The sequence below is a fragment of the Brugia malayi genome, assembly GCF_000002995.4.
Source record: "Brugia malayi strain FR3 genome assembly, contig: Bm_v4_Chr2_contig_001, whole genome shotgun sequence".
Taxonomy (NCBI): Eukaryota; Metazoa; Nematoda; class Chromadorea; order Rhabditida; family Onchocercidae; genus Brugia; species Brugia malayi.
In genome coordinates, this window is record NW_025062476.1 from 5,554,152 (window position 1) to 5,566,933 (window position 12,782).

Here is a 12,782-nt window from a genome sequence, read left to right on the forward strand (position 1 = left end):
TTCCTGAAAGTTTCATATTTCAATGTTTTAAACAGATCATTGGAAAATCTGCATAATAGATTTTTTTTTTTCCAAATATATTAGTATAAAATATCATTTTGTGATGTAATTTAGTCATTGTTGCAGTTTACTAAATCGGTTCATCTTTAATTAGCTTTCTCTTTCTTATTAGAATGCTATAATAATTGTGGTATCATGAACAAGATTAAAATTTGCCTTTCAGTATTTCCTTCTCTCTCTTTCTCTCTCCTTTTCTTTCTCCCTTTTATTTTATAATTCATCTATTCATTTCTAGGATAAAATATTACTCCATTATAATTGTGAAAATTTTAAATTTTTTAATTAATTTTAACAATTTTTTCGAAAATTTCAATCATCCCTTTTTTGATTTTTGACTATAAAGATTTAAAAATTTATAAAATTTAAAAAATTTTTACCTTTGCTACTCTAATGAGTGATAATAGTTGAGGGGAGAGAGAAGTAATTAATTTTTTTGAGATAATTTAAATTATAATTATGCTATTACTTATTGTGTTATAATTATACTATTAATATATTTATTTTATTAATTTCATCCTAATGATAGAGTAATTTTTTGCCCATAACATATTACATAAGTAACAAATAAGGATAACTATGATAAAAAACCGTATTCAGAGATATGATATCTTCCTGGATAATCTTTACTTACGTTAAAATCATAATGATAAGATAAAAATGAAAGATAGCGAAAAAAAGTTAGAATTTAAAGTTAAATAAATATATTTGCAACAATACTTTTTAATAGTTGTGGCTATACCAATAATATTCAATTTTATTGAAACATCGTTATATCAATTATGAGTAAACCAAAAGTTGGAATTAATGGGTAAATTTTAGACTACATTTTTAGCTTTTTCTTTCTTTTACATAATTTTAAAAAAAAGAAAAAAATTTTTTCTCACTTAACTATATTTTATTTTGTTATTAAAATTTTTTTTTTCTTTTATATTGAGAAGAAATTTTACAAAAATTTTGATGAAAATTTTTCTCAAATTCAGATTTGGTCGCATCGGTCGTCTTGTCTTGAGAGCGGCAGTTGAAAAAGACACCGTTGATGTAGTGGCGGTCAATGATCCGTTTATTAACATTGACTATATGGTTTGTTGACGTTGAAAATATTATTTTTTATATTTTTTTCCTTTTTCTTTTGTTCGAAGGTGGTTGACTGCTTGAGATTTGAAGATTTGTATTCAACGAGAAAACATTGGAGAGTAGAAATCATTACAAATTATTTTTATTTTCCTTTTTTTTTTTTTTGTTGATATTTATCAATAAGTATTTTGATCGATTAATACAGTTCAACTTGCTATACAAAAGTACATGTGAATAGTTGTAAAATTGCCTATTTTTCAGGTGTACATGTTCAAATATGATTCAACACATGGACGCTTCAAGGGAAGTGTTTCTGCAGAGGGAGGCAAGCTTATTGTAACAAATGGCAAAACGACCCATCATATCTCTGTGCACAACAGGTGACACACCATCATTTTAATTCATATTACTATTCATTTCAAAAGTTTACATAAATGGTTTTCAATTTAAAAGGAAAGAAGGAGAAAAATATATATTACTGCCCGCATTTTTATCTTCCAAATGAGTCATTTGGTGTTTTAATTCCTTTCTTTTCTTTCAAATTGTTGAGAAATGTCTCTGAGTGTATTTATTTTTGATCATTTTAATCTGTCAATTACGAAAAGCCTTATCAAGGCTCTTCCGCAGATAAACTTCAATTATAATAGCATGTCTCTGCAAGCATTCAAAGTCTCGTCCATATAGTTTGATATAGATATAAGCATTTTAAATTAAAAGTAAGTGATTGCAACTGAGTTGCAGCAAAGATCCCGCTGAGATTCCATGGGGAGTAGACGGAGCGGAGTATGTTGTGGAATCGACGGGCGTTTTTACAACAACGGACAAAGCAAGTGCGCATCTGAAGGGTGGTGCCAAGAAAGTTATCATTTCGGCTCCATCTGCTGATGCACCGATGTTTGTAATGGGTGTCAACAATGATACGTATGATAAGGCCAACAATCATATCATCTCTAATGCTTCTTGCACCACCAATTGTTTGGCTCCGTTGGCCAAGGTTGAAGATTTTCTAATTTAAGCTAACATTTATTTTTTTCTTTTGTAAAAATTGATCAGATACAGCGGAAATAAGATGTGAAACAACTGTTGATTGTTTCATCATTTGAGGAGTTTTAGTGTGATATGTCTGAGTCTTTAATTTCAGGTCATTCATGACAAATTCGGAATTATTGAGGGCCTTATGACCACTGTACATGCAACAACGGCTACTCAGAAGACTGTTGATGGACCATCTGGAAAACTGTGGCGAGATGGTCGTGGTGCTGGCCAAAACATCATTCCAGCAAGCACTGGTGCAGCCAAGGCCGTAGGGAAAGTAAGCTTTAATGCTGAAAACGTTTTTTAATTTTCGGATCTTGCCTATTATGAAGGTGGGAGTTGCATCCATAAAGATTTTAGGTTATTCCGGATCTGAATGGAAAGCTTACTGGCATGGCTTTCCGTGTTCCAACTCCGGATGTATCAGTAGTTGATCTCACTTGCCGACTCCAGAAAGGTGCAACAATGGATGAAATTAAGGCTGCTGTAAAGGAAGCAGCTAATGGACCGATGAAGGGAATTCTTGATTATACGGAGGATCAGGTTAAATTTCATAACTTGTAGATGAGTACAATTCGATGTTATTAGTTCTTAATTAGCCTAGTTAAAATATTACACCTAATTATATTATTCAGCTATTCTATCACTTAAATAATTTTGTTTTCATCAACTATTAATAATAGTTTAAGCAGAATTTCTTTTTTTAGAATTTTTTGTTATGAATTAGTTTTAATATTTTCAAATAAAATTTGAAATTAACAGGTTGTCTCGACAGATTTTGTTGGTGACACACATTCGTCAATTTTTGATGCTAAAGCTTGCATTTCGCTTAATGCAAATTTCGTAAAATTGATTTCGTGGTACGACAATGAATATGGCTACAGCAGTCGTGTCATTGATCTCATTTCGTATATTGCTAGCAAATAAAGCAATCTTGAATGACATCTCAGATTGTGTCAACCAAACAGCTATGACCTTATCATCAAGTGATCAAAGCCACTTAAAATTACAAAATATGTGATTGAGTAATTGCAAAATAAAGATTATTAAAAATTTGCTATAAAAAAATATCAATAAAATATAAATAATATTTCTAACTTTAAATAATATTTTAAAATTAATCAAAATGATAATTTTTTTAAAGATAATTAATATTAGCCGTAATTATTACAATAATATTTCAACAGCATATAATTGATCAAGAAAAAAAAAAGAATCAAATTAAATTTGTGAATACAATGATACCTCAATAATATAATTTGATTACATATAAATTAAAAAAAAAAATTAAAGCAAAAAATTAGTAAAATGTAAAACATCATTCCTCAACATTTTAAAATAATTTAGCTCTAATAAAATTAATTAGTATGTTTGCATAAAAGATTAAAATTTCACCTGATTAGTTTTGTTCAATGTTAGCTAATCATTTCGTGACAATTTTATCTGACTAATGGATTTTCTTTTCCCTTTTTTCTTGAAGCAAAAAAACTGAAAAATCTGTGTCGTAGAAATTTTTGCTATTAGTTACATTTTTGTATTAATAGCTGCTATTATTTTTTCCATTGAATAATTAGTAATTGTTATAATTAATGTTTTTGATTTGAAAAGTTTTTGGCTTAAGATTTTTGATTTGAAAAAGTTTTAATGAATTAACAATTGTATTATATTTTTTATCTCACATTCAATAATTGTTAGGATTGTATGAAAATTTTCTATTAAAATATAATTTTAATTGTTAATGTTAGTAATAGATTTTCTTCTGAAATTTTTAATGTTTTAATAATAAGTGTAATAATAGAATAGCTTTATGGTGACTTTGATGTGACGGCAATATTCATTGATGTCGTAAAATTTATAAAGAGCAAGAAAAAACAAAGGAATTTTTAAAATCTTAAATTTATAATGGTCAAATAAATAATAAAGGAATTATAATAAAATATAAGAAAGAACTTAGTTTTTTTTTTTTTTGAAATAAATAACAATGGAATAAATTTGTATAACAAATGGTTTTTGAAAAAAAAAATTTCGTATGTTTTGTAACAATTTGTCAATAATAAAATTAATTAATTAATTGTTTATTAAACAATTGCAAATCTATGATAATTGTAAACGCTATCAATTATCACTCATTCATTGCAACAATGATAATTTCATCTGATATGTCTTATTTTTAATTAAAAAATCAGAAAAAATTTTTATTACATTTATTTTTATTTCTAAAGCTTCAAAAAATTCATTCAATTTTTATGTAATGTAAAATTTTAATGAAATGCTTTTTTAAATAAAAGTTAAAATATATTTCAGTTGCAAATATTTAATGACAGCTGAAATAGTAACAAATGATTTTCCAATTATTTCAGCTATACGACAACAACAACAACAATTTTATAAAATTTGAAAAAAAAATTATCAATTTATTTGAATTTATCAAAAATTATTTACCTATAATATATTGGTTACCAAAATATAATTGGCGCAATTCATTCTTTGGTGATGTAAGCGGTGGATTATCAATGGCTGTATTAGCTATTCCACAAGATATTATTTCATTTTATCTTTTAAATTTCAAATTTTAATTTTTTAAAAAATTTGTTCGTTTAATCTGTCTCACTTTATTTGCTATGCAAAAGAAAAATATCAATATTTAATTTAAGAAAAATTTGAATCGAATTGGCTTTTCAAGTTTTAAAATGTAAAATTTAAAAATATTTCAGGAACTGCTCATCCAGCATTAACTGAAGTTGAACCTGTCCGTGGCCTGTATACGGCTATCTTTCCAGCATTTTTTTACATTTTATTTGGTACATCACGGCATAATTCATTAGGTAAAATTTTAATCACTCAAATTTTGGTAATGGAATTACAAAAATAAACGAAATTATATTTTTGAAATTTTTACAGTTTATTTGGTCAAAATTTTTGCATAAAAATATTACTGTTATCACAATTAATTAACAAAATTGTCAATTTTTGTTTTGAAAAATTTTCTCAAAATTACTTTCTTTCTGTTAAGCTCTTGTTTTTTATTTAATTTTAATAATAATAATCATTTACATTAGCAATAATTATCGTTTGTGATACTTTCAACACAATTTACCATTAGTTTTTTTTTTTTTTTTTTAAATGCTAAAAATAAATGAAATAATAATTATTCATCATAAATTAGTTATTTTTATCAGTCTTATCAGTAATAATTATATGAGACATTAGATAATATCTTATTGTTTTCTTTGTTGTTCAGGTGGTTTTGCAGTACTACCATTAATGACGCATTCAGCTATTCAAAAAGTTATGCTAAAAGACAGCAAATTAAAAAATTAAACAAATTTTGAAAATAACAATGATATTTTTGATTATTTTAATAATACACTATCAATGGATTTTATAAATGGAACAAATTCAAATTTTCCATTCTCTAAAAGTTCAGCTGACTTGGATAATTTGAAACCAATACATGTGGCAACTTCTATTATGTTTATAAGTGGTTTTATGCAGGTAATGTGATTTAAATTTTATTCCTAAATTTCTTTGTGAACTTTGTTGTAAAATGAAAACGAATTTGTCAATTTTACATTTTATTTAATTCATTAAGTAAATTAGTTATTTTAACTTCATATTACATATAGCTTTTCCTTATTTATATTAAATGAAGAAAAAAAGCAGTTTTTTTTATAATAAAAAAAGCTTATTGAGATGTTAAAAATAGAAATCAAATTTTTAAATTAAATTTTAACATAGAATTAATATACAAACTAAACTTTTAGCACCATACTGTATTCCATTATTCAGTTAATAAAATTCCTATTAATAAGTAATTGTTGCTTTTGTTGATACTATCATTTGCAAATTTTCAAAAATTTTTGGTATCAAAAATTTATCGTTTTTTTTCAATACAATTATGCAAAAGAATTTTAATTAGAAGCTAGAAATTATTCTTGAATATTTTTCGTTTTAGTAAATAAATGCTACCAAATCCCAAATTAATACTAATTAAATTTAACAACAAAATCTTTGAATGCATGATACCTCTTTCGAAATTATAACTGAATTGACTAGCTTTTTTTTTTTTGCTGATTATAATGGGCATTTTGCGCCTAGAATTTTTGACATGCTATTTTTGGGAACAAGTAGTGTCTGGCTTTGTTGTTGGCGGTTGTATACATGTATTTTTTGCTCTATTGTGTAATTAATTAAATAGTTGTTTTAATTTCTTTTTTCTCGTTTTTTCTTTTTCTTTTGTAATATTATTTAGCACAAAATCAATTCTAGAAATTTCGATTTCAGACAAATACTATAGAAATAAATTTTTAGCATAATATAGCATATTAATTATTTTCATTGAAAAAATTATTTTTGAAATTAAAAAACTAATTCATAATCTTAAAATATAATAATAATAAATAACAATTATTTGAGAATTTATGATCTTTTGGAACATTCTTCCGAAATACACCTACCAACTATAGCATTTAGCATATCAGCTATCATTTTTCTTTTTTTTGGAAAAGAAATACTTGCACCACGGCTTTCTGATGTATTTTTATTTCTACTTTCATATGAGCTTATGTTAGTAAGTATTCTTCGAAATCAATATATCGTTCCTATTTAATTACATTGTTTTTATTAATAAAATTAACAATTAAACAATAGAAACTAAATTATCAATAATTTTTGATATAATTTAGGCAATAATAGCAATTATTGCAACAAATTTTGCTGAAATATCAGAACGTTATGAAGTAAATGTTGTTGGTGATATACCTACTGTGTATGAATTATTTCGATTTTTTCATTAATTAGTTAATAACCGATAATTTTAATTTTCCTTAAATTAACATTATATTAGACCTAGGTATATATATATCTTCTTTAACATTTCAAAATTTTAAATATCACTATATAAACGCGTGCCAAGTTTGACTTGAATTTTAAAAAAATTATTATTATTAAATAATGATTTTTTTATTAAATAATGATTTTTTTTTTGCTGGTTTATTTAAAATTGCTAAATTAATTAAAATATGTTAATGATTAAAATTAAACTAGTGAAATTTTCATTTGTAATGCGAAATTTTCGAATTCAAAACTTTCAAATATATAATGAAAATTAAATTGATTTAGATTTCCAACGCCATTTTACCACGATTTGATTTTATTTCAACCATTTTTTTCGATTCGTTAATTATAGCTGCAATATCTGTTGCTGTACATATAACTGTGGCGAAAAGTGTTGAACGACGTTATAATTACAAAATTTGTTATCGACAGGTAAATTATTTGCATTCTGTTAATGTTTTATTAAATTTTTTTGTAGGAGCAAAAAATTATGGTAATAATGACATTAAATAATTTTCACTTTTTTCTTTCATTTCGTTCTTTTTTTATAGGAACTATATGCATTAGGATTATCTAGCATGCTTTCATCCTTTTTTCCGGTTTATCCCGTTACTTCCGGTTTTGCTAGTTCAATAATTGGCGCAGCTGTAGGTGGAAGTACTCAAGTACGAATGACATAACAATTATTTCATTCAATACTCCTTTTACTATTATTATTATTATAAATGTTATCATTACTATTGTAATTATTATTATTATTATTTTTGTTATTATTATTATTGTTATTACTATTATTATTAATAATTATTGCTGCTAGTATTATCATTAATTATCACTTTGCTTTTACTATTACTTCGTTTCAGTTGACAACACTTTTCCCAATTCTTACATTACTTTCGGTAATATTATATATTGGTCCAGCATTAGTTCATTTGCCACGAGTAAGTCATTTCATTTGTTATTTTGCATTAAAAATATTATGAAATTAGCTTACACTTTTTCTATTTTTCTCAGAAGAAATTAATTCATTAAATTTTCAAAATAGAAGTTTATTTTACAGTGTGTATTAGCTTCAATGTTATTAGCTACAATGAAAGCGTATTTTGTGAAATTTCAAGAATTGAAGAATTTATGGCCTGTATTCAAATTTGATTTTGTTAATTTTACAGTTCTTTCTTTCATTCTTTCCCCTTTTAAAGCTTTTTTTTGTTTTGTTTTCCTTTGAAATATATTATTAAAATTAGTTTGCTTAATTTATTAGTAAAGAAATTATTGGTACTTTTTAAAATAAATGATTTCATCCATTAATTAGTAGTAAATTATATTTATTATATTTTTATTGTTTTTGTATTCTCTTGATTTTTATTTCTTAAATACAAAAATTATTGCGTCATGTTTTCAAACGTCTATTTCACGTTTTTATATGATTTTTTCACTTTCTTCTTACTTATGCTGGAAATTATAATATTGATTGAATGATTGATTGCTTAATTGATTAATTAATTATCATTAACTTCTTTTTTTTTCTTTTTTTATTGATTCAGATATTAATTTGCTTAAAATTCGATTTAATTAATGTATTTTTAGCTAATATGGTTGATGAGTATGATGTTTACAATTTGTTTTGATGTTAGCGAAGGTTTGGCATTAGCAGTTGCATTTGCTGTATTCGTAATCAATGGTAAGTATGTAATTAATTCAATAAGTTAAATAAGTATTAAATATGCAAAGAAATAAATAAGAAAGTAATAAGTGAAAATGTTATGTATACTTTGATAATGCTAACAATGCTATTTTATAGCTTTAGGTAAGTAAGTAATGAAATAATTTTGTAATAACTAAAAAAATTTATCATTTTAAAAACTTTTTAATACTAGGAACGAAAGAGTAAAACAAAAAATTAAAAGTATAAATTTAAGTTAAAATGCAATTTGTTTCATTTTTGTTGTTTGTTTTCAAGGCCATCTTGGCATTTATTAGCAAGAAACGATGATGGAAATTGTTGTGAAATGGAAAGTAAACAATTAAATTCTATTAATAGTAATATTTGTACTTTCCGATTTAACGCGCCATTAATATTTACAAGCACAAATCCATTTGTTACGGTTCAGTTTATTTCTTCCTTGTTTCTTATTATTATTATTTTAATTTCATTTAAATTTGAAAAAAAAGAAGAAAAAAAAACAGCAATAATTGTTTGAAAGTAAAATTCAAAAAGTAAATCTGATTGATTTCAATAAGAATAATAATTATTTAAAATTAAAAGTGAAATAATAATATTTGATTAATTTCAATAACCATATGCAAATTTCAAACATTGTTTTAATTTCTGAATTATTTTTTTATCACAACAATTTCAAACCTTTTTTTTCAAGCTATTATTATTAAAACTATTTTTCTCTCCTTATTCAATAAAAAAACCAAATTTGTTATTTCCTTATTTAAAAATATCCAAAATTTTAGAAAAGAAAAAATGAGATGAGAAATAAAATAATAATTTTCAAATCAAAAATTCAATATGGAAAAATATAAGTAAATACTTAATGATATTATGGAAACATTCACATAATAATAGCAATTTACATAAAATTCAAAAAAAAAAAAAAAAAAAGGATTTCTTCCATTTATAAAATTAATTTCGATTTTAATGCTATAATTATTAATAACTTATTACTAATAACAAATATTTATGCAAATACCATTTGTAATATACTATTTTAGGTTATTTATCAATCAGTTAATCGTTTGAAAAGTAAACATTCACAAAATCGACCTCTTATCAATTATAAAATGAATCACATATCATTGAATGAGTTTTGTTATTTCTTTTTTTTTTAATTTAATTATTTACTAACTAATATTTATTTAATTTAATAGAATATTTAAGTTGAAAATGTAGAAAATTTTTTAAAAAAATAGAAAGTTGTAATGAAATGATAAAAATACAATTAACTATTTGTTATTTTCCTTTTTAGCAAAAGCAATGGTCAAATGATGAAAATAATTCGATGAATGACCACTCACTAATATATGCAATTGATTGTTCAAGTTTTTCATATGTTGACCATTCCGGAGTTGTGGCCATTAAATTGGTCATTTATTTTAGTATTTTGCTTTTTTTTTATTTAGATTTTTGAAATGTAAAAAAATTAAACTTACTGAGGAAAAATTTTTTAAAAATTTAGGAAAAACTTAAACTTACTGAAAACAATGAGCATGAAAAAGTTTTAGATTTTAAAATTTTGATTTAAAAAAAAACTTTTTGAAGCTAAATTAATCACCACAGCTTTGTTTAAACAAATCTTACTAATTTTAGTAAGTTGTTAGCTAAATTGATAAAAATGATGAGTTAATAAATGAATGAAAAAAACTGATTTTTTTAATGAAAACCTTTTAAAAATTAAATTTTCAACTGATATATTGAGGTTTAAAAAAAATTTTTTTTTAAATATTAGTGAATTTTTGAAATGGAATAACTTATTGTATGTAAATTAATCATAAACAATATTGATAACATTTTATTTTTGATATGGAAAAAATATAAAGTCTAATAAGAATTGCATATAACAAAATATTTTAGCAATTTAAAATTGATTTTAGATTTATGATGAACTCATTTCATGTGGTTTTAAAATATTTTTTGTTGCACCATCAAGTAAGTTTTTTCTTTTTTTAATTCAAATTATAAATTTGAATAAATTAGTGAACTTAATGACCTATTGTTTCTAATGCTTTTAATAAATCATATTTAATAAATTTTTTTTGTTATAGTGTTAAATGTTTAAGGTAAAAATATATTTGTAAAAATAAACTTAAAATTTAGTATGAAAAAACTTTAAGATTTAAAATTTTTATTTGAAAAAGACTTTTCGGAGCTAAATTAATTATCATAGATTTAATGATTATTTAAAGAAACATTATTAATTCTAATAAATATTTAGGTAATTTGATAAAAATGTTTGATGCGACCAATTTTTATGAAACTATACCAAGAAATGTTATCATTGATCAATTAGATGATGTTTACAATTTATAAAAATATCAGAGCGATTAATAAATAAATCAATTAAAATTAATTCATTCAAAATGGATAACTTAATTAGAAGCATACTTCAATTAGGTATTGGTACTATTTTTTGTAATATTATTTAATTAATACTCTTTAATTACGCTTGATTATGCTTAGTTGCTATTTGATTAATTTTATTTAATTATATTTGATTTTTTTTATTATATTTAATTAAATTTACTTATAGACACTTTTTAAATTGATACTACTTAATTATACTGAATTTTTTAGAAGCATACTATTTAATCATATTGCTTTATGGATATTATTTAATCTCTTATTTTTTTTTTAAGAATAGCAGTCCGGTGATAATTTTCCTCAAAAAAAAAGTAATATTAGATTTTAAGTAAAAAATGGAAGAAAAATTTAGTTACTTCTATTACATCTTATTGTTACATTTATCTAATTTCTTTCAACTATTATGAACTATCGATTATATATCATTTGATAAAATAATGCAATTAATAATAATTAATGAAATTCGAAATATAAAAGAAAGGGAAAAAAGTGTGATAAAACTAAATATGAAAATAAAAGTTAAAATTAAAAGAGTGCAAAAAAAAAAAAGAAAAGAGAAACTTATAGAAATTCCGACACATTTTTCGAGAATGGCTGATAATTATTTCCTGGGACTTTTTGAACGTTCAATAAAAGAAAAATTAATTTCAAGAATTACAAAATAATAGCTACGCGAAAATCTATGTGAAATATCATTATATGAGTGATTAAATTTTTTTAATACAAATAAATACAAAACCATATAAATTATCAAAATATACCCAGCATTTAATGTGTTTGTTTAATTACTAATAGTGAATTTTCTCTAACTTCAAAGTCTTCTAATCATTAAACTCTTAGTTTAGCAAAATTAAAAATGTCTTGAAACAGATGATTTACAACCTAATTTTTCGCTAAAAGAAATTTAATAAAACGAAATTATTTTCACAAATGATATTTGCTGATTTTATAACGTAGAAGATTTAAAAGCACTCACTAGTTTCCTATGTAATTTACTCGCAAATACTTCCTTTGCTATTACATTATTGCACTCAGTGATAAGATACACCTCTGCCAAATACTACTAATGTTTCAGATAAATCCAATTTTATAGATGATTTGTGAGATGCATCATCCCTTATGATTGCATAATATGTTCAAATGATAGCGAAAGAACATTCCTATCAAACTTCAGCACTTTTAAAGTTATATTTATGAACTTCAGATTCCAAGCAACATTTTTTGGAATTCTTTTTAACACATCACATCAAACCTTCATCGCTCATTCTCGAAGTAACACCAAATGGTTTTTTCTTTTTTTTTCACGAAATAATTGACGCTGGCCGACACTTTTAACTTATCACAGCAACTCATTTAGCAAAACAGAGAACTATTCCGAAAGTCAAAAACGTACAACACTATTGCTGCTGTATATCAGAGATGTAATGAACTTCAACTTTCAACATTTTTTAAACAGCGTTCATTATTGCTAGCAAGTAGTCAGTAACGATCTATAACACAAATATGTAAAAAAAAAGAAAAAAATTTCTGAATTGATTTATTACTTGAAACTAAAACTCGTACAACAGAAATATAAGCTACCCATTGTAATTTAAAAAAAAAAAAACACACACACAAATATCAACTACGAGAGATATATGATAAAATGTTATGTAAAAGAGAAAGTTTTCTTAGAAATGAAGAAATGCAT

The 12,782-nt window shown here is 23.7% G+C and overlaps 2 protein-coding genes across 4 annotated transcripts; both read left to right on the forward strand.

Annotated features, from left to right (window-relative positions):
- Positions 1 to 839: 839 nt before the first annotated feature.
- Positions 840 to 3,096, forward strand: Bm4971 (Glyceraldehyde 3-phosphate dehydrogenase, putative; the record flags this gene model as incomplete). 3 transcript variants are annotated; one of them, XM_043078521.1, is made up of 7 exons in its annotated part: positions 840 to 868; positions 1,041 to 1,140; positions 1,396 to 1,514; positions 1,876 to 2,128; positions 2,276 to 2,446; positions 2,530 to 2,712; positions 2,932 to 3,096. In XM_043078521.1, 7 exons carry the CDS (start codon positions 840 to 842, stop codon positions 3,094 to 3,096), a joined length of 1,020 nt encoding a protein of 339 aa, XP_042934455.1. The 3 variants fall into 3 exon arrangements, with proteins under 3 accessions (XP_042934455.1, XP_042934456.1, XP_042934457.1); XM_043078522.1 differs by lacking the exons at positions 840 to 868; positions 1,041 to 1,140; positions 1,396 to 1,514 and having other exon boundaries at positions 2,027 to 2,128; XM_043078523.1 differs by lacking the exons at positions 840 to 868; positions 1,041 to 1,140; positions 1,396 to 1,514; positions 1,876 to 2,128 and having other exon boundaries at positions 2,312 to 2,446.
- Positions 3,097 to 5,505: 2,409 nt separating this feature from the next.
- On the forward strand, positions 5,506 to 9,206 carry Bma-sulp-3 (Uncharacterized protein; the record flags this gene model as incomplete). Its single annotated transcript, XM_043078524.1, has 10 exons — positions 5,506 to 5,653; positions 6,226 to 6,349; positions 6,586 to 6,743; positions 6,865 to 6,935; positions 7,291 to 7,437; positions 7,557 to 7,670; positions 7,869 to 7,946; positions 8,066 to 8,161; positions 8,593 to 8,690; positions 8,966 to 9,206. Coding segments are annotated over 10 exons (1,275 nt in total), but the record flags the coding sequence as incomplete, so codon positions are not given.
- Positions 9,207 to 12,782: the final 3,576 nt, after the last annotated feature.